This window comes from Cyprinus carpio, chromosome B8 (genome assembly GCF_018340385.1).
Source record: "Cyprinus carpio isolate SPL01 chromosome B8, ASM1834038v1, whole genome shotgun sequence".
Lineage (NCBI taxonomy): Eukaryota > Metazoa > Chordata > Actinopteri > Cypriniformes > Cyprinidae > Cyprinus > Cyprinus carpio.
In genome coordinates this window covers 28,664,206-28,689,711 of record NC_056604.1, presented here as the reverse complement: position 1 = coordinate 28,689,711, position 25,506 = coordinate 28,664,206, and the positions used below count along the sequence as shown (strand labels likewise).

General features: G+C 37.9%; 2 protein-coding genes across 9 annotated transcripts in view; one reads left to right on the top strand and one right to left on the bottom strand.

Annotated features, from left to right (window-relative positions):
- Positions 1 to 367: 367 nt before the first annotated feature.
- Positions 368 to 12,251, bottom strand: LOC109075279 (solute carrier family 35 member E2A-like). 2 transcript variants are annotated; one of them, XM_042729079.1, is made up of 9 exons: positions 11,795 to 12,251; positions 10,126 to 10,442; positions 7,259 to 7,394; positions 5,858 to 5,985; positions 5,006 to 5,126; positions 4,834 to 4,887; positions 4,458 to 4,530; positions 2,353 to 2,498; positions 368 to 1,659 (listed from the first exon to the last, which is right to left on the bottom strand). In XM_042729079.1, exons 2-9 carry the CDS (start codon positions 10,394 to 10,396, stop codon positions 1,425 to 1,427), a joined length of 1,164 nt encoding a protein of 387 aa, XP_042585013.1. In that variant the 5' UTR covers positions 10,397 to 10,442; positions 11,795 to 12,251; the 3' UTR covers positions 368 to 1,424. The 2 variants fall into 2 exon arrangements, with proteins under 2 accessions (XP_042585013.1, XP_042585012.1); XM_042729078.1 differs by having other exon boundaries at positions 11,800 to 12,250.
- Positions 12,252 to 16,526: 4,275 nt separating this feature from the next.
- The window catches only part of LOC109077574 (FYVE, RhoGEF and PH domain-containing protein 3-like), a 39,973-nt gene continuing 30,993 nt past the window's right edge, over positions 16,527 to 25,506 (top strand). For 2 of the 7 annotated variants that reach the window (XM_042729064.1, XM_042729062.1), the window contains exon 1: positions 16,527 to 16,689. In XM_042729064.1, coding sequence (XP_042584998.1) covers positions 16,668 to 16,689 — 22 coding nt within the window. In that variant the 5' untranslated portion in view covers positions 16,527 to 16,667. Of the gene's footprint in view, positions 16,690 to 16,874; positions 17,029 to 25,427 lie in introns of those variants that run through there. The other 5 variants (XM_042729069.1, XM_042729068.1, XM_042729063.1 and 2 more) reach the window with 4 other exon arrangements.

Sequence of the window (25,506 nt, the reverse complement as noted above, 5' to 3'; positions counted from 1 at the left end):
ACTGATGTTTCCCTATTGTGAATAATCAATGATTTAAACAAGAATGTCCTATTTGAAGTCGAGTAATTATTATGTCTTCTTTTCTATTGTTAAAGCATATTCTCCCTTAGCCAACTTGTTTTTGAATATTGTATAGGTGTCTGCCCTTTGAATCCTTGTCCCAGCTCTCAGCACACAGTACAACAGCAGCTCATGCTGTTCAGCATCCACCGCTTCAGAGCAAAGCACACCACAGACCACGGTTATACCACTTATGATGTCACAGTAGCTTACAGCAGACCTGTCATCTAGATCATGTAAGCCCTTCTAAAATATATACATTTGAATAAAATGATTTTTACAGCTAGACACAAGAAAAGCACAAATCTTGCACTGTATACATTTAATAAAGAAATGCAAAATTCATATAAATCAAAATGTTACCAATGCACAAATAAAGACCAAATTATACAGACAATTCCCATTAGTGGTTATTGTACAAACATACATAATTTTATGTATCACATACACGACCCACCACAGTTAAAAAAAAAAAAAAACCTTAACCTTGCAAAAATGTTGTCAGAAGATTCATAATTTCATTTGACAAATTTGATGAGTCAGTTTCTGTCATTTATCATTTAAACACCATTCACAGAGAGAAAACAAACAAACTATAAAGAGAACAAATGAAAGAAAGAAAAAACCTTTGAAGATACAGAGTAAAGAGAAAATAAAAACACAGGGAAACTTCAAGTCATTTGATAATCTGGACATAATCAGAAATACCAGATCCAAAATGAGTGAGACGATGAGTAACACAGTGAAGAAAGGCAAACAAAGCTGTCAGTTTCTGCAGCGATGCACGTGATTACAGTAAATCATCATCATATGAGAGAAAACACAGGCTGGACGAAGATTGTGATTTGCTGCGGTCACAGCATGTGGAATGAACAAAGTCAGAAAATACACAAAAACTAGATTGTTCTCCTTTTGTCAAAAGCAGTGGAATGTGAGAGTTCAGTTAAGAAATGAGCTTCACCAGAAATGGCGCCCTTGCAAAATATCCCTATCAAATGCCATAACTTTTATGTTGCACAAAGCCTAATTTAGGATGTTTCTAACACTGACATTATTCTCAAAGAATCATTAAAACAATGTCCTAATGCAAACTATAATTTCTTATTTTTTTATTAATATTGTGGGGTAAAACATGAGCTGGATGTTTGCTGGTGAGAGTCACTCACTCTCTCAAAGGAGATTTTTGTTGTCTACATGTGTCCCACAGACAACTGCAGTGACTGTTTGCTTAAAGAGTCTCTTTCAGTTTTCACGAGGCAGAATTCTAGGCAGTCAGATAAGGCATGATCCGCTGTCGATCCACCGAGCTCTCAGCAGAAGGCTTGTATTGTGAAGGGTTTGATGACTGCATCAGTGCAGGACTGTTATTTGGCGGAGGCGGCGTCTGCGTCCTGGACGATGGGTTTGTGCTGGGACTCGGCAGACTGGTCCAGAGCGTGCTGCATCAGAGAGTCTCTCTGCATCTGCTTGGCTTTGTTGTAGAGCAGGACTCCCAGGAACACCATGAGGGTCCCGACGGCGGACACCAGCGTGATGGGGTTACTGAACACGATGATGCTCAGCCAGATGGACAGAGCGTGCTTCACCGTGCTCGCCACACTGACCACAACACAAACACCATTTACAAACCAGATCACAAAACCTGATAGAGAATGTCCAGCTCGTATGTCATCACAAAAAAGGCTTAGATGAAGTACAGTGCTGACCAAAATGATCAGAACACTAGTGTCTTCAGTATTTAAGACAGTTATTTCTATCTCGTGACAGAAGGAAATATCAGTTCACATTTCCAAACATTCATTTAGTCATTAATGTTAATAATGCAGTAGAGTTTTGTGCTGCACACAGAGATGTGATCTGATCATCATCAGTCTGTCTGGAGTCACATGAAGAAACAGAACACACTGAAACAAACTCAATCAACAACAACAAATACTACTATACTCATCAATTTAGCCACCACCAAAGCTGCAGAGCTGTTAGAAGTTTGAGACACTTGTGTAAAAATGCTGTCAGAAATAAAGTCATAAGTAGGTTTTCTTTATCAATTAACTTCTATTAACTAAATGAAATCATCATTTGGTGGAGCATCCTCTGTGTTTAGAGCAGCTTTAGTCCTCGGTGCACTTGAGCAGAGTTTCTCAGGAGCTTTGCAGGAAGGTTTCTTGAAGCGTCTCGGAGACACAGTTCTTCTGGATTGAGTCTGTCTCAGTTTGTTCTGTTTCTTCATGTGACTCCAGACACACTGATGATGGCCAGCGCTGTATGCTGTGATTGGGGCGAGGTGCGCACCTGAAGGTGACGGGGGAGATGCGGCCCATGAGAGCGTAGGCGGTGACGCTCTGCAGGTGGAAGAGCACGCCGTCGAACAGCAGCAGCAGCACGATGTCCTGAGACAGTCTGAAGGAGCGCTCGCTCTTCCCCATCAGCGGCAGGTCCTGCGCCACACACACCATCAGCTCAGTGCTTCTACTCAATACATGTGTGATCAGTGCTGCGGCAGACTAGGTGCATGAGTTACGTAATGTAGTTAAATAAATGTAAGTGCAATCTGTTACAGCTACTAAGAAAAAAGTGTAATTGAATTGCGGTTACTTATAACAGTGTTAACGATTACAAAGATCATTAAGATTTTCTCTCCTCTGACACAAACATATACAGATTTAATTGATTTTAGTGCTGTCAAACAATAAATCATGATTAATCGCATCCAAAATACATAAAGCATGTACTGTATGTGTACCGTGTATATTTATTATGTATATATAAATACACACACATAAAGTATATATTTTGAAAATATTTACATGTATATACACATTCATAATCTTATTTAATATAGCATATTTTTCTTTAATATATAGCTACATGCATGTGTTTGTATTTATATACAGTACAGGTCAAAAGTTTGGAAACATTACTATTTTTAATGTTTTTGAAAGAAGTCTCTTCTGCTCATCAAGCCTGCATTTATTTGATCAAAAATACAGAAAAAAAACAATAATATTGTGATATATTATTACAACTTAAAATAATAGTTTTCTATTTGAATATACTTTAAAAAAATAATTTATTCCTGTGATGCGCAGCTGAATTTTCAGCATCATTACTCCAGCCTTCAGTGTCACATGTAACATCCAGTCTATCACATGATCATTTAGAAATCATTCTAATATTCTGATTTATTATGAGTGTTGGAAACAGTTCTGCTGTCTAATATATTTGATGAATAAAAGGTTAAAAAGAACTGCATTTATTCAAAATAAAAAAAAAATCTAATACTATATTTTCTAATAATATATTTTCTTTACTATCACTTTTTATCAATTTAACACATCCTTGCTGAATAAAAGTATTGATTTTATTTAAAAAAGAAAAGAAAAAAAAAATTACTGACCCCAAATTACTGACCAGTAGTGTATATTGTTATTACAAATTATTTATATTTTAAAAACATAGCTTTTTTTTTTACTTTTTATTCATCAAAGTATCCTAAAAAAGTATCACATGTTCTGAAAAAATATTAAGCAGCAGAACTGTTTCCAACTTTGATAATGAATCATCATATTAGAATGATTTCTAAAGGATCATGTGATAATGATCCTAAAAATTCAGCTTTGCATCACAGAAATAAATGATAATTTAAAGTATAATACATTTAAAAACAATTATTTTTAATTGTAATAATATTTCACAATATTAAACTTTTTTTTCTGTATTTTTGATCAAATAAATGCAGGCTTGATGAGCAGAAGAAACTTCCTTCAAAAACATTAAAAATAGTAATGTTTCCAAACTTTTGACCTGTACTGGTATATACATAATAAATATACACAGTACACACACATATTATGTAAACAAAAACTTTTATTTTGGAAGTGATTAATCGTTTGACAGCACTAATTGATTTATTTCAGATGTTTAGGACACATGCTTATTCAATGACTGTTTTATTTCATATTTGGGTTTATGTATATGCTTTATTTCTTTAAAATCAACAGTTTTTTTCCAAAGCATTGTTAGATGGCAGTGTTTTGCGGAGATCTGATTTCAAAGACAGTATCACAGCTACTGAACTGTTTCTTGTTATGGTTTTAATCAGTATTTAAGCTCAGAACGATCTCAAAGTAAGAAGAGCTGCTGAAGTCTGATTCTGAGGTGGCTGTGCTTTAAGATTAAATGATTATAATCTTAATTCAAGAGATTCTGAACATCTGACAGTCATCAGAGTTAACATTAACCCTGTCTGAAAATGATAAACGTAAATCTAGAAAAGAAATCAAATGTTGCATTACTGTGTTACAGTATTTGAAATAGTCTCACTACACATTATATGTTAAATGAGTTAACCGATCAGTGTTTCTGATGCAGTGTAGAGTGTGTCTGCACAGACTGACCATCAGGAAGACCCAGGCAGGGACGAGCATGATGACCGCCGCCGCGCTGGTGTAGAACTGAAGCTCTGGAGGACTAGAGCAGAAGAACACATCACAGTCCTGTCTGCACTAGCTCATGACAGTCAGCTCAAATGTGTCTTGATTTAATGATGCTTAGATGGAAAACAATGCAAAAATATTGAGGAAGATGTTAATTTTTTTGCATATAGACATTTAATGCCACTATTTTAGGAGTATTTAAGACTTTCTGCTCCAATTTAAGAGCTTTTTATCCACTGTTTTGTTGAAAATGAGAGGTGAATAATACTGTGCTTCTCCTCGTATGTCTGGAGGCCCTGCAGAAAGCAGGAAGGCGTCTCAGATCAGCGGCTCTCACCTCAGCTTGTACTTGTCTCCACTCAGCAGCTTCTTGGAAAACACATTCTGCAAGCTAAGACACAAAGACTGCGCATTAGACTGGAGCTCAGGCTGAAGTGTGTGTGTGTGTGTGTGTGTGTGTGTGTGTGTGTGTGTGTGTGTGTGTGTGTGTGTGTGTGAGAGAGCAGCACCAGTCCATGATGTTGGTGGAGAGAGCGGCGGAGAAGCCCAGCATGTTGAAGCTGACCTCGGTGGCGGTGCAGAGAGCCAGACCCGCCATCACCGGAACCAGAGACAGATTCACCCAGAAGCCTGCAGCACACACACACACACACACACACACACGCACACAGACACACACACACACAGGGTGGTTACTGGGCTGTTAATCAGGTATTTTGAGGGACTGACTCAAGTCAAAAGAACACAATCCTAACAGCTGTCTATAATATTCTGCTCTTCAGAAACACGTTTGAAAAATTATGATTTTATTAAGCATTTTTTGAATGAAAGAAGTTGTTTCTGCTCACAAAGACTGCATTTATTGGATTAAAAATACTGTAAAAACAGTAAAAACTGTGAAATATTATTATAATTTAAACAGCTGTTTTCTGTGTGAATCTCTGTTAAAGTGTAATGTATTTCTGTGATGTGCAGCTGTATTTTCAGCATCATTACTCCAGTCTTCAGTGTCACATGATCTTCAGAAATCATAATAATATGATGATTTGCTGCTTTTTATACAGTATTTACAGTTTTTACAGTATTTTTAAACAAAGAAATGCAGTCTCTGTGAGGAGAAACAACTTCATTCAAAAAAGGCTTAAAAATAATCATATATAAGACGTCTGTTAGGATTGTGTTCTTTTGACTTGAGTCAGTAAATAAGTTCAAATACTACTAATATTATAATTTTTATTGTGTTTTGGTTAAAGAAAAAACCTAGGTCAGCAGAAGCAATCCATGAAAACATTCTTGAAAGTGTAAAGGTGTCAGTGTGTGGCTCTCTCAGTGGTAGTGTTGTCTGCGCTGGGCGTGAGCACCTGTGTATTCTCCCAGTATGAGGCGGGACATGATGACGGTGAAGATGGGCGCCGAGCTCTTGACCGTCTCAGCGAACGACACGGCCACGTTCTTCAGACTAACCAGCCCCAGCACCACCGTCGTGAACCTGACACACACACACACACACACACACACACACACACACACACACACACAGGAAGAGAAGTAAAACAAGGCACAGCAGATCTGAAGCTCAGGCCGTTGTTGTTTGAATAACTTGACTATTGTGTCAATCTCACAAGAACATGCCTGGGTCATATTTCACCCCATAAACAACCCAGCATATTCTTTACATCTGTGTCCCTGCAGCACAGAAGCAGTCATCAGTAGCACAGGTATATTTGTAGCAATAGACAACAATACATTGTATCCATTTCTCTTTTATGCCAAAAATCATTAGGATATTAAGATCATGTTCCATGAAGACATTTTGTGTATTTTCTACTGTAAATATCTCAAAACTTAATTTGTGATTAGTAATATGCATTGCTAAGAACTTCATTTGAACAACTTTAAAGATGATTTTCTCAATATTTAGATTTTTTTGCACCCTCAGATTCCAGATTTTCAAATAGTTGTATCTCAGACAAATATTATTAAAAAATTCTATTTTAAATAAAAAGACCCTTATGACTGGTTTTGTGGTCCATGGTCACATATATGCTGATCAGGGTAATAAAATGTTTTCATTACTGTTTTACAGTAAAGGAGACAAAGACTTCTGTTTTTAGTTTTTGCAAAAAAAAAAGAGGGGAAGGAAAATAATGTTGCAATGAAAACACATCTTAATGTCTTACAGACAGGCCTGGTTTTGCTTATACAAAATCAAATGAATCTTTGAGGTGAAATATATTTGAGATTATATATTGATAGATATATTATTATATATAAATACTGAAATATCTTTATTTGACCCTCTTACTCTATCACTCTTTATTCTTATTCTATTTGATCTGTTTTCTTTTTTATATTTAAAAACCCTTTAAGACTTGCACTCTGTTTGTTTTCTGACTGCTTGTTTTCTAACACTAGCTTTCTCTATTCTATCTCTGTTTTCTTTTTATCTGTTATATAATTAACAGAAATAAAAGCCCTTGCTCTGTGTACTGTGTTAAGCTAACTGAAACATCAGTGTATCATTGCTCTCTTGTTGATTCTGATGACTTCTATTGTCCTCATTTGTCCTCATCCACAATGAATAAATATAAATGAAATATTCCCCTGACGTGTGTTTGTGAAATTCTCCCTAATGCAGTTAAACATTTCCCAGATATTAAAGCACACATGCAACATTCTGTTCAGAGAAACCCTTTCATCCCGACACTGAAGTGCACTGATGAAGCCGTGTGCACGACACAGGAATAAGAAGTGAAGCACACCTCATCAGTCCCACAAACAGCATGATCATGAGGAAGTTGGGCGGGTTTTCGGCGCGGGACTTGTGACTGTACAGGGGGCAAGGAACAAACATCTTGAGACAGCCGATGACGGTGGTGGAGAGCATCTGGACAGCACCTGAAGACAGAAGAACATCAGACACACAACACATGACAACAAAACATGCATTTAAAGAAACAGTTCACCCAAAACATCTGCTTCAGCCTCAGGTTATCCAGGATATAGCTGTAGCACTGTAGCATCATATCACTTGCGATCTGTTACCCCTCCATCCTATACATCCCTGCATCTCACTCTACTCTAGTCCATTATCATCTATAGCACAACTGTTCATACAATTTATTTATTTTGTGATTTTTTTTATTTTTTAGCCTGTGTTGTTGTTGTTGTCTCTGTGTACTGGAAGCTTATGTCACTAAAAATAAAATAAATAAAGCAATGAAGCTCTTTCTGATTCTGATTGTTATTATAACAGTAAGTACAGTACCAGTCAAAAGCTTTTGAACAGTAAGATTTCTAAAGTTTTTAAAGAAGTCTCTTCTGTTCACCAAGCCTGCATTTATTTGATCCAAAGTACAGCAAAAGCAGTACTGATGTGAAATATTTTTACTATTTAAAATAACTGCATTCTATTTGAATATATTTTATAAATCAGAATATTAGAATGATTTCTGAAGGATCATGTGACTGGAGGAATGATGCTAAAAATTCAGCTTTGAAATCAGGAATGAATAAAATGTTTAAATATATTCAAACAGAAAACAGTTGCGCAGTCAGTGAACCGCTTCCATCGGCGCTGCTGCAGCAGAACACACTGTTGCTCACATCAAACATCTTTATCTGATTATTATAACCAGTACTTAATTTGATCCTGCTTGGTTCTGTTCCGGAAAATGTCAGATTTTAAATTTTTGCGTTCAGGTAGGACTATTTGTTTTTATAAATCCGTCATACAGTGCATTAGATCGTGACAGAGCGTGTGTGCAGACGAGGACGAGTGAGCGCGTTTGGATGTATCTGGAGGTTATTGTTCACGTCTCATTCGGCACAAATCCAAATGTTTCCATATTTGCAATGTATTTGAATGTTAAACTATTATTTATAATGCAAACTAGGCTTGTACTTTACACACATTCGCATCTAGACGGAAAAGATGATCCTCTTCATATGAGCAAACCATCCTTGGCATAACAGCAGAGTGAACCGGTATACTACGGTCTATTTAACCTGACCAGTGTAACCTTTTATATGTTTGGTTGACTATTTTATTTTGATAATGAACAGACGATGCGATGTAAGTTTGAATTGCTTTAATATACATGTGCACCAGGCTCCGGCGCGATCCAAACAGCTGAGACAAAAAAAAAAAAAAAAAAAAAACTGTTTTCTGTGCTCCACTTTATTAAGATATAATCCGCAAAAGTTTTTACTTTCATTTGTGCACACTCACAATAAAAACAGAAGATCTGTGCTCTTGTTAAATAAAGCAAACAAACAGAATGTGTTGTCATCCTTTTTTTTTTCTCCGTGAACTTATGGAGCACCGCCACACTTCTGTTTTAAATCCGTTATCTTAATTATTCAAGTCAGATATATTTCGGTTAAATTTTTTTTTTTTTTTTTTATGGAAACAAATTGTTATTTTAGGCCTATTACTTAAATAGGCTATACATTTTCCTTAAAGCATCCCGTTTTGTCCCAGGGCTTGAGAACCTGTGCTCTAGTTACTGTAGGTCCATGCAGAAACTAGTGAACGATGGCGTCACCGTTTAGTGACATCAGTGAACGCTCCGGGAACACGTGTTGTGTGTGTCGGTCACACACTGCCTATTCATCGCTGTTCTGAATCCAGCATTTATTTATTTACAAATTATAAGCTCTGGTTATGACAAGTGTGGTATAAAAGCTGTTTATTAGAGGAATAATAGGTTAGCTGGAAAATGTTACATCGCGATGCTTCTGGATGCGTTCGAGCCCGTAGACTACATTTACACAGCTGTGCTCTGGTTTGCTGGTTGGTCACGAATTTCCACAAATTCAGTAACATATAGGCATTGTTTCTTTTCCTAAATCCTCAGTCTAACCCCCTAATTTCGCAGGTTTATTTTATTATCTTTCACTTTTAATCACTGTTTTCGCATCTCTTGCTGTGGTAAACATGCTGGAAGGGAAATGAAAGATTTCATGAATTAAGAATTCGTTCGATTTATGAATTTGTTCCCTTATTTAGTTAAATCATGGGTTATTCAGGGAACAAATTCATCAAACATGGACAGTTGCCACAAATTAATAAGTCGTAGGAACGAATTAAGTTGTAGATATCCCTTCTGTCACTGTGTCCCGCAGCCCTGCAAAGCGCACGATATGAGACTATTATCTGATGAAATGATTAGTTACTACATTTCTATAGCTTTTCATGTTGAAGAACTTTAGTGTTGTTTCTGTTTTAATGTACTTAAAAGTTTAAATCACATTAAAAGCTTAATTTGTACATTATGACTGAATGATGATGTGTTTATACACCTTCACCGTCACTCACAGCCGCTGCACGTGTTCTGCACATAATCAAACAGGTTAATCAAACCATTACCCGATCCTCCATTAATCACTGACATCCCTAACATGTAGCGTGTGTAAAAAGGACTCTTTAAAAGAAAGTGCAACCCCTAATTTTACTATAGCAACTGTTACGCTTTAAAATCTCCCCATATAAAAACTCTCTTTATCGATAGTTAGTCCCCCCCCCCCAGAAAAGACCCCCTGCACGTCCCTGATATCGTGTCACATCTCATCCAGAAAACTGTCTTTGAGGTGTACTGCACGATCCGGGTGTGAGCTCCTCACTCACCGAGCATGCTGGGCTCTCCCTCCAGCAGAGACAGGATGTACTTGTTGAGGAAGAGCGTGCAGAAGCTGAAGAAGTACCAGAGCGTCAGGTAGGAGAGGGCCCTGGCGCTCCAGACGCCGGCCTGGGCCTCGATCAGCGTGGTCTCTGTGATGGTGATCTTCAGCACCGGCTCTCCGGGGGCACTCTCGCTGCGGGCCAGCAGCACTCGCTCGGAGCGCGGCCGGAAGCTGCCCAGCGAGGGCCAGAGCGAGGCTTTCCCGCCGCCGCTCATGCTGCAACCAGTGCACCGAGACTCCAGCGGGAGTCCTGGAGAGCGTCTGCAAACACACAACACACACTCAAACATCACAGATAAACCCTCAAAGCACAGCCTTCCTGACCGCTTCAGACCATGTTAGAAAGTTATGCACGGAACAATACACTACCAGTCAAAAGATCTGAACAGTCTCTTCTGCTCACCAAGCCTGCATTCATCTCATCCAAAATACAGTAAAATGTGAAATATTTTTACTATTTAAAATAACTGCTTTCTATTTGAGCATGTATTCAGATGTAATTTATTCCTGTGATTTCAACACTGAATTTTCAGCATCATCTCTCCATTCAGAAATCTTTCTTAAATGCTGATTTGCTGTTCAAGAAACATACATTATTATTATTATCAATATTTAAAACAGTTGAGCACATTTTTTCAGGATTCTTGAATTAATAAAAAGATCCAAAGATCAGCAGGGTTAGATTAGATGAGATTATAGAAATTAATACTTTTATTTAGCATGGGATGCTTTAAAGTGATCAAAAGTGAAGATAAAGACATTTATAATTTCTATTTCAGATAAATGCTGTTCTTCTGAACTTTCTATTTATTAAAGAAACCTGAAAAAATATATTCAGCTGTTTGCAACATAATAATAATAATAATAATAATATGATTTCTGAAGATCATGTGACTCTGAAGACTGGAGTAATGATGCTGAAAATACAGCTTTGAAATCACAAGAATAAATTAAATTTTAAAATAAATTCAAATAGAAAGCAGTTATTTTAAATAGTAAAAATATTTCACATTTTTACTGCTTTTGCTGTACTTTGGATCAAATGAATGCAGGCTTGGTGAACAGAAGAGACTTCTTTAAAAACATGAACTGTGTGAAACTCTTGACTGGTCGTGAATATTCCTGACGAAGCAGGTTTGAAAATGCATCTTCCAGCAGATCTGCACGACCTTTAATTCATTTTATAAAGCACAGGTGGAGGCCTGAATAGCTAGATTCAAACCCTGACAGTACTGATCACAATCACTCAATACTTCTGTCCACAGATCACAAATACACACACATTCATCTGACGAGCAAAATAATAAAGCTGATCAAAATAGGCTAAAGTTTATGATTAAAGCAAGCATCTTAATTGCCAGACACTAGTTGTTGTAGTGTATTTATGGATTCATATACGACCGCAGTGCTGGGTGTTTTGTATGCTTGTTTATTTGGGCTTTTGATCGTTCAAATGGCCTAAAAGCCTATTCTGATAATCTTATTATTTCTCCAACACATTAAATTAGCCAGCAGCAGCCCTTGAGATTATATATCGACACTTGATTCCGCTGCATGTGAAACACCAGCGCATCTGATTCATGATGTGATAGTGTTTAATACAAATATCATACTCAACCCAGAGTGTTCATCATCGTCTCTCTCTCTCGCGACTCTTCACCTGCTTCGAGGAGCCTGAGGCTGAAGTTCAGCTCAGATCGTGAGGTGTGTGTGTGTGAGATATCGACACGTCTGCAGTGAAAAACAACTCCTCTGCGCGCGTATTGTTTCTCTTTCCTGATGTCTGTGCAGGATCGTCTGGAGTGCGAGCGGCGTGGCTCTGCGCAGTCTGAGAGCGAGCAGGAACGCTTTCGCTTTCAATCGGTCTGCGCAAGTGGCGCGCAGCTTTGACTGGAATCACTACATAAACGACAATTTGCGGAAGTTTAAAAAACCACAAAGGCTGCGTCCGAAATCTATAAATGCTGCCCTCGCAGGCCACGTTCCGAGGCAGGAAGGCATCAAGGCACGTCCGAATCCAAATTCTGATTTAATTCCTGTCTCGACAATTTGCGGAAAGTTTAAAACACACACAAAAAACAAAAACAAAAACATAAAAGAAAACCTTGCACTTAGAATAGAAAGGGCGGAGTCTAGCGGCCCGGAAGTTGTCTCCATTTTTCAGTGACGCACGTGACACGCTTGACTTTTAAAAAACAAAAATTATTGCAGTTATAATATTCACAGGGGATACAATCAAAGCAATAAAGTACATACACAACCAGAATACAACACAATAAATACATGAAGGATAACAAATTAAATGTAAACAAACAAGACAAGTAAATAAAAGTTAAACTTTTAAATAAATAAATTTAAAAAAAAAATTAATGAAAAATTACACATAGAATGTCAGCTTCACAGAATACACAGGGGGTAACCCCTACATTGAAGTCATTATTTCTCCATCAGTACAGTATTTTTAGCAGCTTTTTTATTAAGTGATGAGCAGAGATTCATAAAATAATTTCAAATCAGTACTAAAAATCCTAACGACTTTTCTCAAGCCATTCAGACACCAGACCTCTCTCTCTTCTTTTCATAAAAGAATTTGAGCAATACCTTTCATTGATTCAGTTGTCTATGAACAAAAAAGATTAAAAAACTTTATCTATCTGTAATTCCTTCCCTATCTTTAATGACATGTAAGTTTCAATTTTTTTTTCAGGTTGAAATGTATTAAACAACTACCCAAATTTTTATTTATTTTTATTATTAATATTTAGTTTTTGTTGTTGTTGTTTTTCATTTTTTGATTACTGTTTATCGTTTTATGTTGACGGTCGTATTACTTTTTGTATACTGTTTTGGATTTATGAGCATTAATAATAATAAAAAAGAGTTAAGTTATAAGTTATATAGAAGTTGACAGCTTTCACTGGAAGAAAGCATGGTTACTCCCTGAATTTTTTGGGAGTATTTCTATAAAATAAGAGAGGTGAATTATAAGATTTTGCACGATGTGACTGATGTCTATTTTGATCTCTCTAACTGTGTTCTGCAAAGCTGAGAAAGAAAATGAACTTCATTTATTCCATCATCGCAATCAGGTTAAATCTCTTCGGGATAAATTAAGTTATTTATCTTCTTTTATAAATTGTGATTATTTTAAGTTCTTCACTGAAAGATATATGTCTGTATTCTTCTGGCAGTGACCATGCTATTGATCTGGTTGTTAAATGCTTTGTGTCGCACTGTACGTTTTTTATTCACAAAAACAAATTTCTCAAGATGTTACCTAGATTTGAAGTCTTTCTTGCTGAGAGTTTGTGAATTGTTAAATCTCTTAAACTCTTTGACAACAATAAGAATAACAAGTAAGGCTTATGATAAAATTTTCCTTACTGATTGAGGTGTTATTTTTATTATTTTTCTCTCTCTTTCTTTTTTTATGTTATTTTTCCTCCCTTTCCTTTATGTTGTTGTATTTCAGTGCAGTGCTGTTTCTTGTTGCATGTTCTTTCTTGCAATAATAAAAAAAAGCTCTGGTGAAATTGATGCCTCCAGCCATTTAAGGGACGTTTAGTAAAGCAATACTATTCTGAAGCTTCTGATTGGTTCTCTTCTTTAATTTTGCCATGCCAATTACTGCCAAATACAAACTGATTCCAAAAAAGTTGGGAAACTGTACAAATTGTGAGTAAAAAAGGAATAGAATAATTTACAAATCTCATAAACGTATATTTTAGTCACAATAGAATATAGATAACATAAAAAATGTTGAAAGTGAGTCATTTTGAAATGTCATGGCAAATATTGGCTCATTTTGGATTTCATGAGAGCTACACATTCCAAAAAAGTTGGGACAGGTAGCAATAAGAGGCCGGAAAAGTTAAATGTACATATAAGGAACAGCTGGAGGACCAATTTGCAACTTATTAGGTCAATTGGCAACATGATTGGGTATAAAAAGAGCCTCTCAGAGTGGTAGTGTCTCTCAGAAGTCAAGATGTGCAGAGGATCACCAATTCCCCCAATACTGCGATGAAAAATAGTGGAGCAATATCAGAAAGGAGTTTCTCAGAGAAAAATTGCAAAGAGTTTGAAGTTATCATCATCTACAGTGCATAATATCATCCAAAGATTCAGAGAATCTGGAACAATCTCTGTGCGCAAGGGTCAAGGCCAGAAAACCATACTGGATGCCCGTGATCTTCGGGCCCTTAGACGGCACTGCATCACATACAGGAATGCTACTGTAATGGAAATCACAACATGGGCTCAGGAATTACTTCCAGAAAACATTGTTCGTGAACACAATCCACTGTTAGCCGTTGCCGGCTAAAACTCTATAGGTCAAAAAAGAAGCCATATCTAAACATGACACAGAAGCACAGGCGTTTTCTCTGGGACAAGGCTCATTTAAAATAGACTGTGGCAAAGTGGAAAACTGTTCTGTGGTCAGACGAATCAAAATTTGAAGTTCTTTTTGGAAAACTTGGACGCCATGTCATCCGGACTAAAGAGGACAAGGACAACCCAAGTTATTATCAGCGCTCAGTTCAGAAGCCTGCATCTCTGATGGTATGGGGTTTCATGAGTGCGTGTGGCATGGGCAGCTTACACATCTGGAAAGGCACCATCAATGCTGAAAGGTATATCCAAGTTGTAGAACAACATATGCTCCCATCCAGACGTCGTCTCTTTCAGGGAAGACCTTGCATTCTCCAACATGACAATGCCAGACCACATACTGCATCAATTACAATATCATGACTGCGTAGAAGAAGGATCCGGGTACTGAAATGGCCAGCCTGCAGTCCAGATCTTTCACCCATAGAAAACATTTGGTGCATCATAAAGAGGAAGATGCGACAAAGAAGACCTAAGACAGTTGAGCAACTAGAAGCCTGTATTAGACAAGAATGGGACAACATTCCTATTCCTAAACTTGAGCAACTTATCTCATCAGTCCCCAGACGTTTTGCAGACTGTTATAAAAAGAAGAGGGGATGCCACACAGTGGTAAACATGGCCTTGTCCCAACTTTTTTGAGATGTGTTGATGCCATGAAATTTAAAATCAACTTATTTTTCCCTTAAAATGATAAATGTTCTCAGTTTAAACATTTGATATGTCATCTGTTGTATTCTGAATAAAATATTGAAATTTGAAACTTCCACATCATTGCATTCTGTTTTTATTCACAATTTGTACAGTGTCCCAACTTTTTTGGAATCGGATTTGTACATCAATCCACACTGTCACTGAAAGCTTTAGGATACATTGCCACCATGGCGAGTGATAAAAATCCGCTCAGTGCTTTACACATGCATTTCTGTGCTTTAAAAATTTAATTATTATCATCTTAAATCAAGTGATGAGGGACTTAGAAAGTCTGACCGTAATCAGTGTTGATTAAAATGCTCCAAATGTTTGGAAATGTTTGGCCCATCTAATCTTCCAATTAATATCAAAGTATAAAAGACAGCCTCTTACTACTTCCGTTGTTAGTTCTTCCAGCATCCCTCCTCCTCCCCATCTCCACCTTTTATGCATATTTATTTATCTGTCTGTCTATAGGGGGCTATCAGAGCTCGAGTATCTGAGCCCTCCGTTGCAGACATCAAGCCAAATCTGTTTACCAGTAATGCTGAGATTATATGGGCACACAAACTCGTGAAATGATTTGTTCTCCCTCATGTCGTTCCAAATCTATATGACTTTTTTGTTCTGGGGTAAACAAAGGAAGATATTCACAAATTCTGCTCACCAGTTTTGTATAGCCTAGAAAAAACTTAAATTTCTTAAAATATCTTATATTCTGTTCCACGGAATAAATGATGACACAGTTAACATTTTTATATTACAAAATAAAGCTGAATTTCAACCCACAGCGCACAGAAACTTCTTTCATTTAAAGCCTTTTTCACAATGCAGTTCATCTTCATCTCTTCTCGTTCATTTTGAATAGGCTACATTTGGGAACCAAACAGTCATTACTGTTCTTTGTTCACTTGTATTTCTGTAAAACACAGATGATTCGTCTCAGTGTGTGAGAGAGAAACACAAAGACTTCTTTTCCCTGCAGTGTGTCATATGATGCTCATGATGCATGAGGGTCCGGAGGGCATCCACAAAACACACCACAAACCCCATGACTCTTCACCACTCCACTCCAGCATGGTCCACACATTATGGTTTATAATTAAAATAATTCATTATAACATATCAATTAATAATTGTTAGTACCATTGATAATTTAATATATTTTCATCATGTAATCGCAATATTCTTCCATCCTCTCCAGCTGTTCCACTGAATCATCAAAAAGAATCGACTCAAACGAACGATTCATTTGCTGATCGGACACTAATAGTTCAGTACAGCTGTTGCAGAGAACCAGACGAGAGACGGAGCACGGAGGGATGGCTCGACAGACCAGGAGAAAACCCGGGGAAACAGACTCATCTCACTCCCGCAGATAGAGTCTGAGAGACGCGCACGATGCGAGGATTCAGCGCCAGCGGTCAGCGATTCTCTTTCTCATGCAGACTGTAGAAGACACAGTGGAAACTTCACAGTGTCAGAGCGTGTGTGTGTGTGTGTGTGACCCAGAGGAACTCTTCACTGATCTTGCTCTTTTATAGCTCTCATTTAAGGTTAATGTTTGTCTCAGAGTTGTGATGTTTACATGCAGTAATTATGCAGAGCTGTGAATGATTTGGTTTGGAAGAGACATGTTTGAGTTGCTGAGAGCAAATCTGAGCAGAAACACTAGAAGAGACAATGCTGGAGCTTCCTCTGCTCTCAGTTTGTCCAGGAACACTTGAGAGATGAAGGAGATCAGGAATGAAAGCGGTCACAGGTTTGCTGCTTTTGCTCGTGTGCATTCATTCTGCCAGCTTGTTTTATTTGTGGAGTTTAGCAACCATATTTGGTATCTTCATCTGTCATTTCTCAGGTGATGCTGTTGGATTTTTGGTTAAAGCTGTGCGGAGAACAAAAGTGTTTGTGTTGTTGCATGAGCATGTTCAGCTGCATGATGAAGTTGACTTTTTTTTTTTTAAAATTGCTTTTGATGTTGAATCTCATGAAAGCACGTCTAGCAAACATTCCTCCTAAAATCAAAAGAAAACTTAGTTTTATGTCCATTGATACTACATGCACATTTCCAGACTCTCCTTCTCATTTTCATTAGTGAGTTTCAGGTTTGCTGTGAGTCCGGTAGTTCTCAACACACTTCGTGTCCTCTGTTTTCTCCCTGCGATTGACCGCTCGTGTGATGATTCACTCGTCTGTCAAATATCAAGACATTCAGAGCGATTCATGTTTGCAGCATGGTGTCAGTGAAAGCTCTTGATGGACTGGAAAAGTTCCTAGTACGCAAGTTTAATTTCCATTTGTTCATCATCTCTCTTTCACACACTGACCATGTCTCCTCTCTCTATCATGACTTCATCATCATGTCTCTCTCTCCGTGTTTGATTCATCCCTCTCTCATTCTCTGCTGTGTGCTCTTGTTCTTTTTGCCTCTCTGCAGAAACACACTGCAGGCTTTGTTCATCATTTCAGATCTTCCTCCACAGACCCCTCCTGTCTGTTTCTCTCACTTCATAAACCTCCTGTGGGGATTTTGTGGAAAGACACTTACGGGAACAACAGTAGCACGCAAGAGAATTTATGAATACAGTAGATAATCCTACATCCTAATTTGACATCTTAGAGATGTACGAAACCACGAATCTCCTCTACAAAGCCATGATTTGATACCACAGTCCATGCTGGAAGCGCCATCTGCAGCAGCTTTATTAGGGTTTCCAGACCCAAAGATAAGAGCAAGTTATAGTGAGTTCTTGCCTGCAAACCTTTTTTTTTTGCCAGTTTTTCTAATGAGAAAGAAGAATAGATTAATGTTGTATCTTTAACATAAATGTATGGCAGCTTGTTTCCACCACAGAATAAAAAACTTTCTAATTCACAATTCTGAGGCAATAAAATATGAAAAGCCATGTTTCTGAATGACAGAACCTAGTGCTGCCATGTAGACAGAGAAGAGAAGTGGTCCAAGAACTGAGCCCTGAGGCACCCCAGTAGTTAGATGTTGTGACTTGGACACCTCACCTCTCCAAGATACTTTGAAGGACCTATCTGATAGGGAAGACTCAAACCACTGGAGTGCTGTTCCTGAGATGCCCTTTGCCAGTACGGTTGACAGGAGGATCTGGTGGTTATCCGTGTCAAAAGCAGCAGACAGATCAAGCAAGATAAGTATTGAAGATTTGGAATCTGCTCTTGCCAGTCTTAGGGCTTCAACAACTGAGAGCAAGGCAGTCTCAGTTGAATGTCCACTTCTGAAACCAGGATGTTGTTCTGTGTGAGAAAGGCAGAGACGTGGTTAAACACAGCTTATTCAAGTGTTTTTGCAATGAAAGGAAGAAGGGAAACTGGTCTGTAGTTCTCTAAAAGATGGGATGGGTTGAGGGTGGGTTTCTTAAGTAGTGGGGTCAGAGAGTGAAGATATGTGTTTGACAGTTTGTGGTGTAGAATATTTTGAACTGATAGTTTTAATTTTATTAACGAAGTAGGAGGACAGAGGAGGGAGGAAAATGTTTTAAAGAGCATGCGAGAGTTAGACGAATTGTTCGTTTTGTTGTGACATTAGCAGAGGGTGAGAGTTACGGGATAGTTTACGACGAAAGATGACATGTGGAGGGGTATGTGATGTCTGCACTGATACAGGTCTCCGTCAGGGCCATGAGCTAGAGCATTTTAATGCTTAGGTTGAAAGACTGGTGTGTGTGTGTGTGTGTGTGTGTGTGTGTGTGTGTGTGTGTGTGTGTGTGTGGCCACTAGAGGTCGCATCTCATCTCCTCCACACACTGATGGGTCATAAGCAGCTCCAGTGCATGTAGTTTAAACACAGAACAGTATTTGTCCAGTACAGTCAGGATTTGACTGATGTTTATTTGTGAAAATAAGACCAACAAGCACTGATTATCTGTAGTTTCCTGCAGCAGTGAGTGAGTGAGTGAGTATGTGCATCTCTCTCATGACAATCCAAACGACTGCAAGTCTTTCATTGCTGCTCTTTTGCTTGACTTTTACTCGCACGTTTTTTAGTATTAATCTTTACATGTGTAGTTTGGCAGCTCTAGAGTGACTGCTTCATTAGGATGGAGCTGTGAATGGTTTGATTCACTAAAATGAATGTCATGTTTTGCTGCTATGCTACTTGATTGCTACCAGTTTCTAAACTATTGAGAAAACAATTGCTGTCATGCTAATGTTGCGGTAGCTTTTGATTAGTTCCCGTCTCTTGTGTTGTGTAGTAGAGGTTCAGACGAGAAACACGGCTCCACTGACTCGCTGTCACGTCTGATGGAGTTCTGCTGTGTTCTATAGTAGTTCAGCTGTATTGATTGCCATATAAGGAGAAGCTGTGTGTGAATGTGTGCAGAGGGTCAGATGTGATGTTGATGTGTGACACCAGTGCAGTGTGTTTTATGGCCTGTCAAGTTTACCATGACTACAGACCTGCACTTTATCTACATGCATTATTAAGCCAAACACAATGAGTCACTCTGTATGTGTGTGCATAAACACTTACATATTTTAACCCAAACTCTCCTGTCATGAAGCTGTATCATGTTAGATTGTTTCTTACAAACCCAGGTGAAAAAAGTTCACTTCCATAATGTACATAAAGTGCTGTTTTTTCATTGTGTACTTGATATAATAAAAATTAAGATGAACTTGAACCCATCTCAAGTGACTACAGGTGGTAACTAAATAATTTTTTTAATACAGAGAAAGTGTTAAAAGCATGTTTTAGTTCATATTCATAGCATCTCAAAATAGCACAGTTGAGTACACTTAAGAAGTACTAAAGAGTCATTTTTATTATATTAAGTACAAAATTAGTGAATGATAATAGCACACTTTAAGTACATCATGGAAGTGCATTTGTTTCTCCTGGGAGCACTTGTCCAGGTCATATTTCAACCCAAAATCAAAAGAAAAAATAAGGAAAATTTTATTTTGCATATAGCTAAGGAAGTCTATTTTAAGACTGCTTGGATACATTGTGACATTATTTCTTTGACAATAAAAGCCATATCCTCCCAAATGTGAAATGTGAGCCCATAGGAACCCACTAGAGCTCTGTATGGTGTTCACTATGCTCACGTGACATTCATATTTGTCCAGGCTGATTGAGAAAGATGGTCAGTGAGGGAACAAGCTTGTTTTCGTCACTCCTCTGATTCCTGTTTCTCAGTTTCACTGTCTGATCCTCCTCCTCGTAATCTCTCTTCTTACGACTTCAATCGCAGTGATCATGTAGAATCGCTGCCATCTGTGTCACTGTGAGGACAGAAGCCCTCCGTCACTCATGATCACATCCATCTACACACATGTAGACCACTCATATCACTCATTACTCACTCATTACTGACACACGCTCCAGATTTACATCAGTCCAGGGGTAATAATGCAACACATAAATACAAACCAAACACTGCTGTACATTACATGTGCAAAATGTGGCGAAAAGTGTACATGTCAATACTGCACTTCAATAACGCGACTAAAATAGGAATACTCCACGTCTTAATGCGATTTGTTTACTTCAAGTATGACTTTTCTTTTCAGTGATTAATAAACAATGAATCATCTCATCATCCGATCTACAGCTGACACACAGAAAGATCTGTCACTGCTTCCATTTTACTGCCTGTAATTTTCACACGTTAAACTGTATATTTCATCATGTCATATTTATTAATTTTAGTCAATGTTACTCTGACTGAAATGGCATTCAATGTTAGCCAACCACATTTTATTTGATAAGTAAGTGTAAAATATAACCAAATATTCACAAATTTTAAATATTAAAGTATCACAAAAACTGAATGGGACTAAAAGGGACTGAATGATACAGGGCTTTGAAAATGAAGATTCCAATAATAAACCGAATTTAAAATTAAATTTAGATATCTTTAATTCTTCTTGAGTTACAGGCATGCAAACTTTGGAAAAAACTTCAGAAGTGCTTTTTCTCATTTTTGAACTGTCACCATTGGCGTATAATGCAACAAAGATTGCAAAAATCAACAGATTTTATTAACAGAGCTTCCAATCTCTGTGGAAACATAACATGATGCTGCCATAATTTTTACCCTCTTGTAATTTGGCTCTGTATCTCAGGCGAAAATTGTCATTTTGATCCCCACTACAAAAAAGGGGATACCTCAGTAAATATACATCCATGGCATTTAATATTTTGGCTTTAACTACTATTATGTTTAACTTTTATCAGAAAAAATATTGACAAAATTAGTTAGTCTCTAGGGTTAGTTTAGGGTTAGTTTTTTGAATGTGGTTGAATCACTAAAGATTAGTCTAAATGATTAGACTAAAGATGCTCAAACCAGGGCTTGCGGGCCAAAGTCACAAAGGGAGGGGAAAACAACATGCCATTGAAGCGTACAGGTGCATCTCAAGAAATTAGAATGTCATGGAAAAGTTCATTTATTTTAGTAATTCAACTCAAATTGTGAAACTCGTGTATTAAATAAATACAATGCACACAGACTGAAGTAGTTTAAGTCTTTGGTTCTTTTAATTGTGATGATTTTGACTCACATTTAACAAAAACCCACCAATTCACTATCTCAACAAATTAGAATACTTCATAAGACCAATAAAAAAAAATAGTGAATTGTTGGCCTTCTGGAAAGTATGTTCATTTACTGTACATGTACTCAATACTTGGTAGGTGCTCCTTTTGCTTTAATTACTGCCTCAATTCAGCGTGGCATGGAGGTGATCAGTTCGTGGCACTGCTGAGGTGGAATGGAAGCCCAGATTTCTCTGACAGTGGCCTTCAGCTCATCTGCATTGTTTGGTCTCTTGTTTCTCATTTTCCTCTTGACAATACCTCATAGATTCTCTCTGGGGTTCAGGTCTGGTGAGTTTGCACCAACACCATGGTCATTTAACCAACTTTTGGTGCTTTTAGCAGTGTGGGCAGGTGCCAAATCCTGCTGGAAAGGGATATTACTGTTTGACCCTGCCTGTTCTGACCACACTCTTAGTAATAAAGCCTTGCATTTGGATCCACTGCTCCATTGTCACAAGACTCCCCACATTACACATACTGTATATTTTTGTTTTAATTTTTACTTTTAATTATTTTATTTTTATTTTTATTTCTTTCACTTTTTTCTTCCTATTTTACAAATTCAAACTCTACATATTAAAAAAAAAAAACCATATCCAAAAAACACTAATATAACAAATTTACACTCTTCATAACAAAAACTTTAGGCCTACAGACCTCAATCAAGTTTGATTTTTGGCCCTTCATGTTAAAAAGTCTATGCACCTCTGACTGATATAAAAATTACCATTAACATTTATTTATTTAATCTAATATTTACAGTTAGTATGAAGAAAAATAGGGTTGAATGTCACTTCATGTTGACACTATGAATGAAATCTGTGTGATGTGTATGGATGTGAAGTGTACATCTAGTTACGAGAACAGCTTAATGATCATGTGGCCTTTCAAACACACACTACCTGTTTCAAATCTGTGTGTGAAATACGAGTAATGAGCAGTTAGTGTTGTTATATTGTGATAGGTGATGGAAAGAAATGTCAGGAACGACTCAGCATCCTCCTTCAAGACCTTAGCGTGATTCCTCTGAGATTATTATTATTACTGTCATGATGACAGTGGTTTGTTTGACTTTTGTTACTCTCGGCATCACAATACTGGAGCATCTGAAATGTTCATATTTCCTCATATTTTCAATTTAGGAGGAACAGTGACACAGAACTGTTTCAGTGAGGAAGTGAATGGTTTACCATTGTTTCAAATACTCAACTGATGGCCTGATGACGCTAGTCTTCATTACTGTCAAACCTCACTGAAGGACACTGACTTCAACATTTAATTCACTCAAAAAAGACAATTCTGACGTCACTTAAAACACATTCTGAACCTCTACAGCTCAAAATTCTCCTTCCTCTCTTATTAAGATCAGCTAGTTTTGTTCTTGCCAACCATCAGTTCCTAATTCCACTTTCTCAAACATCCCACCTCAAAACCAGCATCACCGCCTCGCGTCTGTTCCCAGAGAGAGAGAGTCAGTGAAGAGCTGCTTAGTGTGTGTGAAACTACAGCCTGCTGCTGAATGACAGAGAATGAAGGTGGAGACCTTTTTGTGTGTGTGTGTGTGAGAGAGAGAGACATTTTACATTTGCATTTATTTATTTATTTAGCAAACACTTTCATCCTAAGCAACTTACAATTATACATCAAGCAGTTAATCTTAAATAGACACAGGATGTGCTCATAATACCAAGTTTCCGGCATTGTTCAAATTAAGTAAAGAGAAGCAAAAGTTTTTTTTTTTGTTTGTTTTTTTTTAGGATGAAATCAGACGGTGACGAAAGAGATGAGTTTTTAGCTGTTTCTGGAAAATTGTCAGGGAATCAGCATTCCAGATAGGGGTGGGAAAATCATTCCACAAGCCAGAAACGGTGAATGAGAATGTTCTGGAACGTGATTTTGTGCATCTCTGTCATGGTACCACAAGGTATTGCTCGGGTGATATTCTTTCATCCATGCTGAGATGTCCACCAGGCAGCCTGAGATTTGTGCAGCTACATTTGGATCATCTGGTTGAAATGAGAGATAGAGTGTCATCAGCATAGCAATGGTAGGAGAAACCATGTGCCTGTATGATGGGACATAGTAATGTAGTGTATATGGAGAAGAGGACTGGTCCATGAACTGATCTCTGAGGAACCCCAGTGACCAGTTGATGTGTTTTGGCTACCTCCCCTCCCCATGCCACCCTGAAAGACCTACCAGTAAGATATGATTCAAACCAGTGAAGTGGAATCCCTGTGATGCCCAGTGATGAGAGGGATGACAGGAGGATCTGATGATTGACAGTGTCAAAAGCAGCAGATAGATCCAGCAGAATAAGAACTGATGATTCAGAATCAGCTTTTTTAATCCACAGGGCTTCCGTGACTGACAGTAGCACAGTCTCAGCTGAATGGCCACTCCTGAAACCTGACTGGTTAGCATTCAGTTTGTTGTTCTGTGAGAGAAACAATGATACCTGGTTGAAAACAACTCTTTCGAGGGTTTTCGCTATGAAAGGAAGGAGAGAAACAGGTCTGTAGCTGTCTGTAAGTGAAGTGTTTGATGAGGTTTTTGAGCAGCCAATCGGAGCGTTTTGCAGGCTAATTGATACAGAGAGACAGAGAAACCTGATTGGACGACAGAGTGTTAAAAATAGAAAAAAATATCTTCAATTCATTCAAGCTTCAAATTAACTCAGCAAAACAGTCCGTAAACACAAGACATTGGATGGCTCAACGTACTCCTGCACCACAGAATTTGCGTGTGGAGTTGGTGAGTTGTTGAACCAATAAGATCAGTGTTAAAAATGACTGACGGATCATATATAAGAGTTTTATTTGTTTTATGCATATAAGACTAAACAGTGTTATATTGTGAGGTTATATGGAGTGAATTGTTCGTTTGCGGTGTGATTGTGTCTGGCTGCATGTTCATTTGGTGTGACTGCGGTTCACTGACGCCGTTTTGATTGCATTTACCAGTGAAAACAGACAAGAATAGACAGATAATTCATTACTATGACACAAGTTGAAAAAAAAAGTTATTTGGTTCATGTGTTCTGTATTTCATTGAAAATCTTTCTTGATGCACAATTAAGTGTGTACTGGTCTGTGAACGTACAGGCCAGGTTATCACTAACTGCGGTCATTTTATTTTTATTGATTGTGAAGGTGATTTATTGTGTAATGTATAGCTAATGAGTGGGTGCACCCAAGGGTATAGTTATTGTGCTTTCCTGTGTTTTATTGTTATTGTTGTTTTATGTTTTGAAAAAAGGGTACTTACTGAATAAAAAAAAAAAAACTAAACCATTCCACTACATGCAGTTTTTATTCAACCTTTGAAGCCTGTTGATCAAAGATGAGGTGAAAGCGGCCACACATCTGTCACCGAACACTGATAACCTCCATGTAGTCAGTTATTGAGCTGTCTGTCGCTCGACTGTCTCTGTCCGCTTCACTCGTCCTTCCTGACTGATTTTTCCATTCTCTCTTCCTCCCTCCCGCTGTCATCAGTTGCCATGGAGACGTCTCGGCGGCATTATTATGGGTTGGTGTGGGGTGGGGGGGTGTATTGTTCAGATGGAGGGGATTCTGGGGCAGATAGAGGGGGAGGAGCGGTGCTGGAGGAGGAGGAGGGGAGCACTAGTGTCTGCGGATGGGTGCCGGTCTCAGTGCTATT

What these genes read in the sequence shown, in the direction of transcription:
- LOC109075279 (XM_042729079.1), bottom strand. Translation starts at nt 10,396, where the DNA reads ATGAGCGGCGGCGGGAAAGCCTCGCTCTGGCCCTCGCTGGGCAGCTTC. An exon ending in CATACTGGGAGAATACACAG is followed by an intron (nt 5,127 to 5,857) that starts GTGCTCACGCCC and finishes TGTGTGCTGCAG; the next exon opens with GCTTCTGGGTGAATCTGTCT. An exon ending in GGAGACAAGTACAAGCTGAG is followed by an intron (nt 4,531 to 4,833) that starts GTGAGAGCCGCT and finishes CTTCTGCTCTAG; the next exon opens with TCCTCCAGAGCTTCAGTTCT.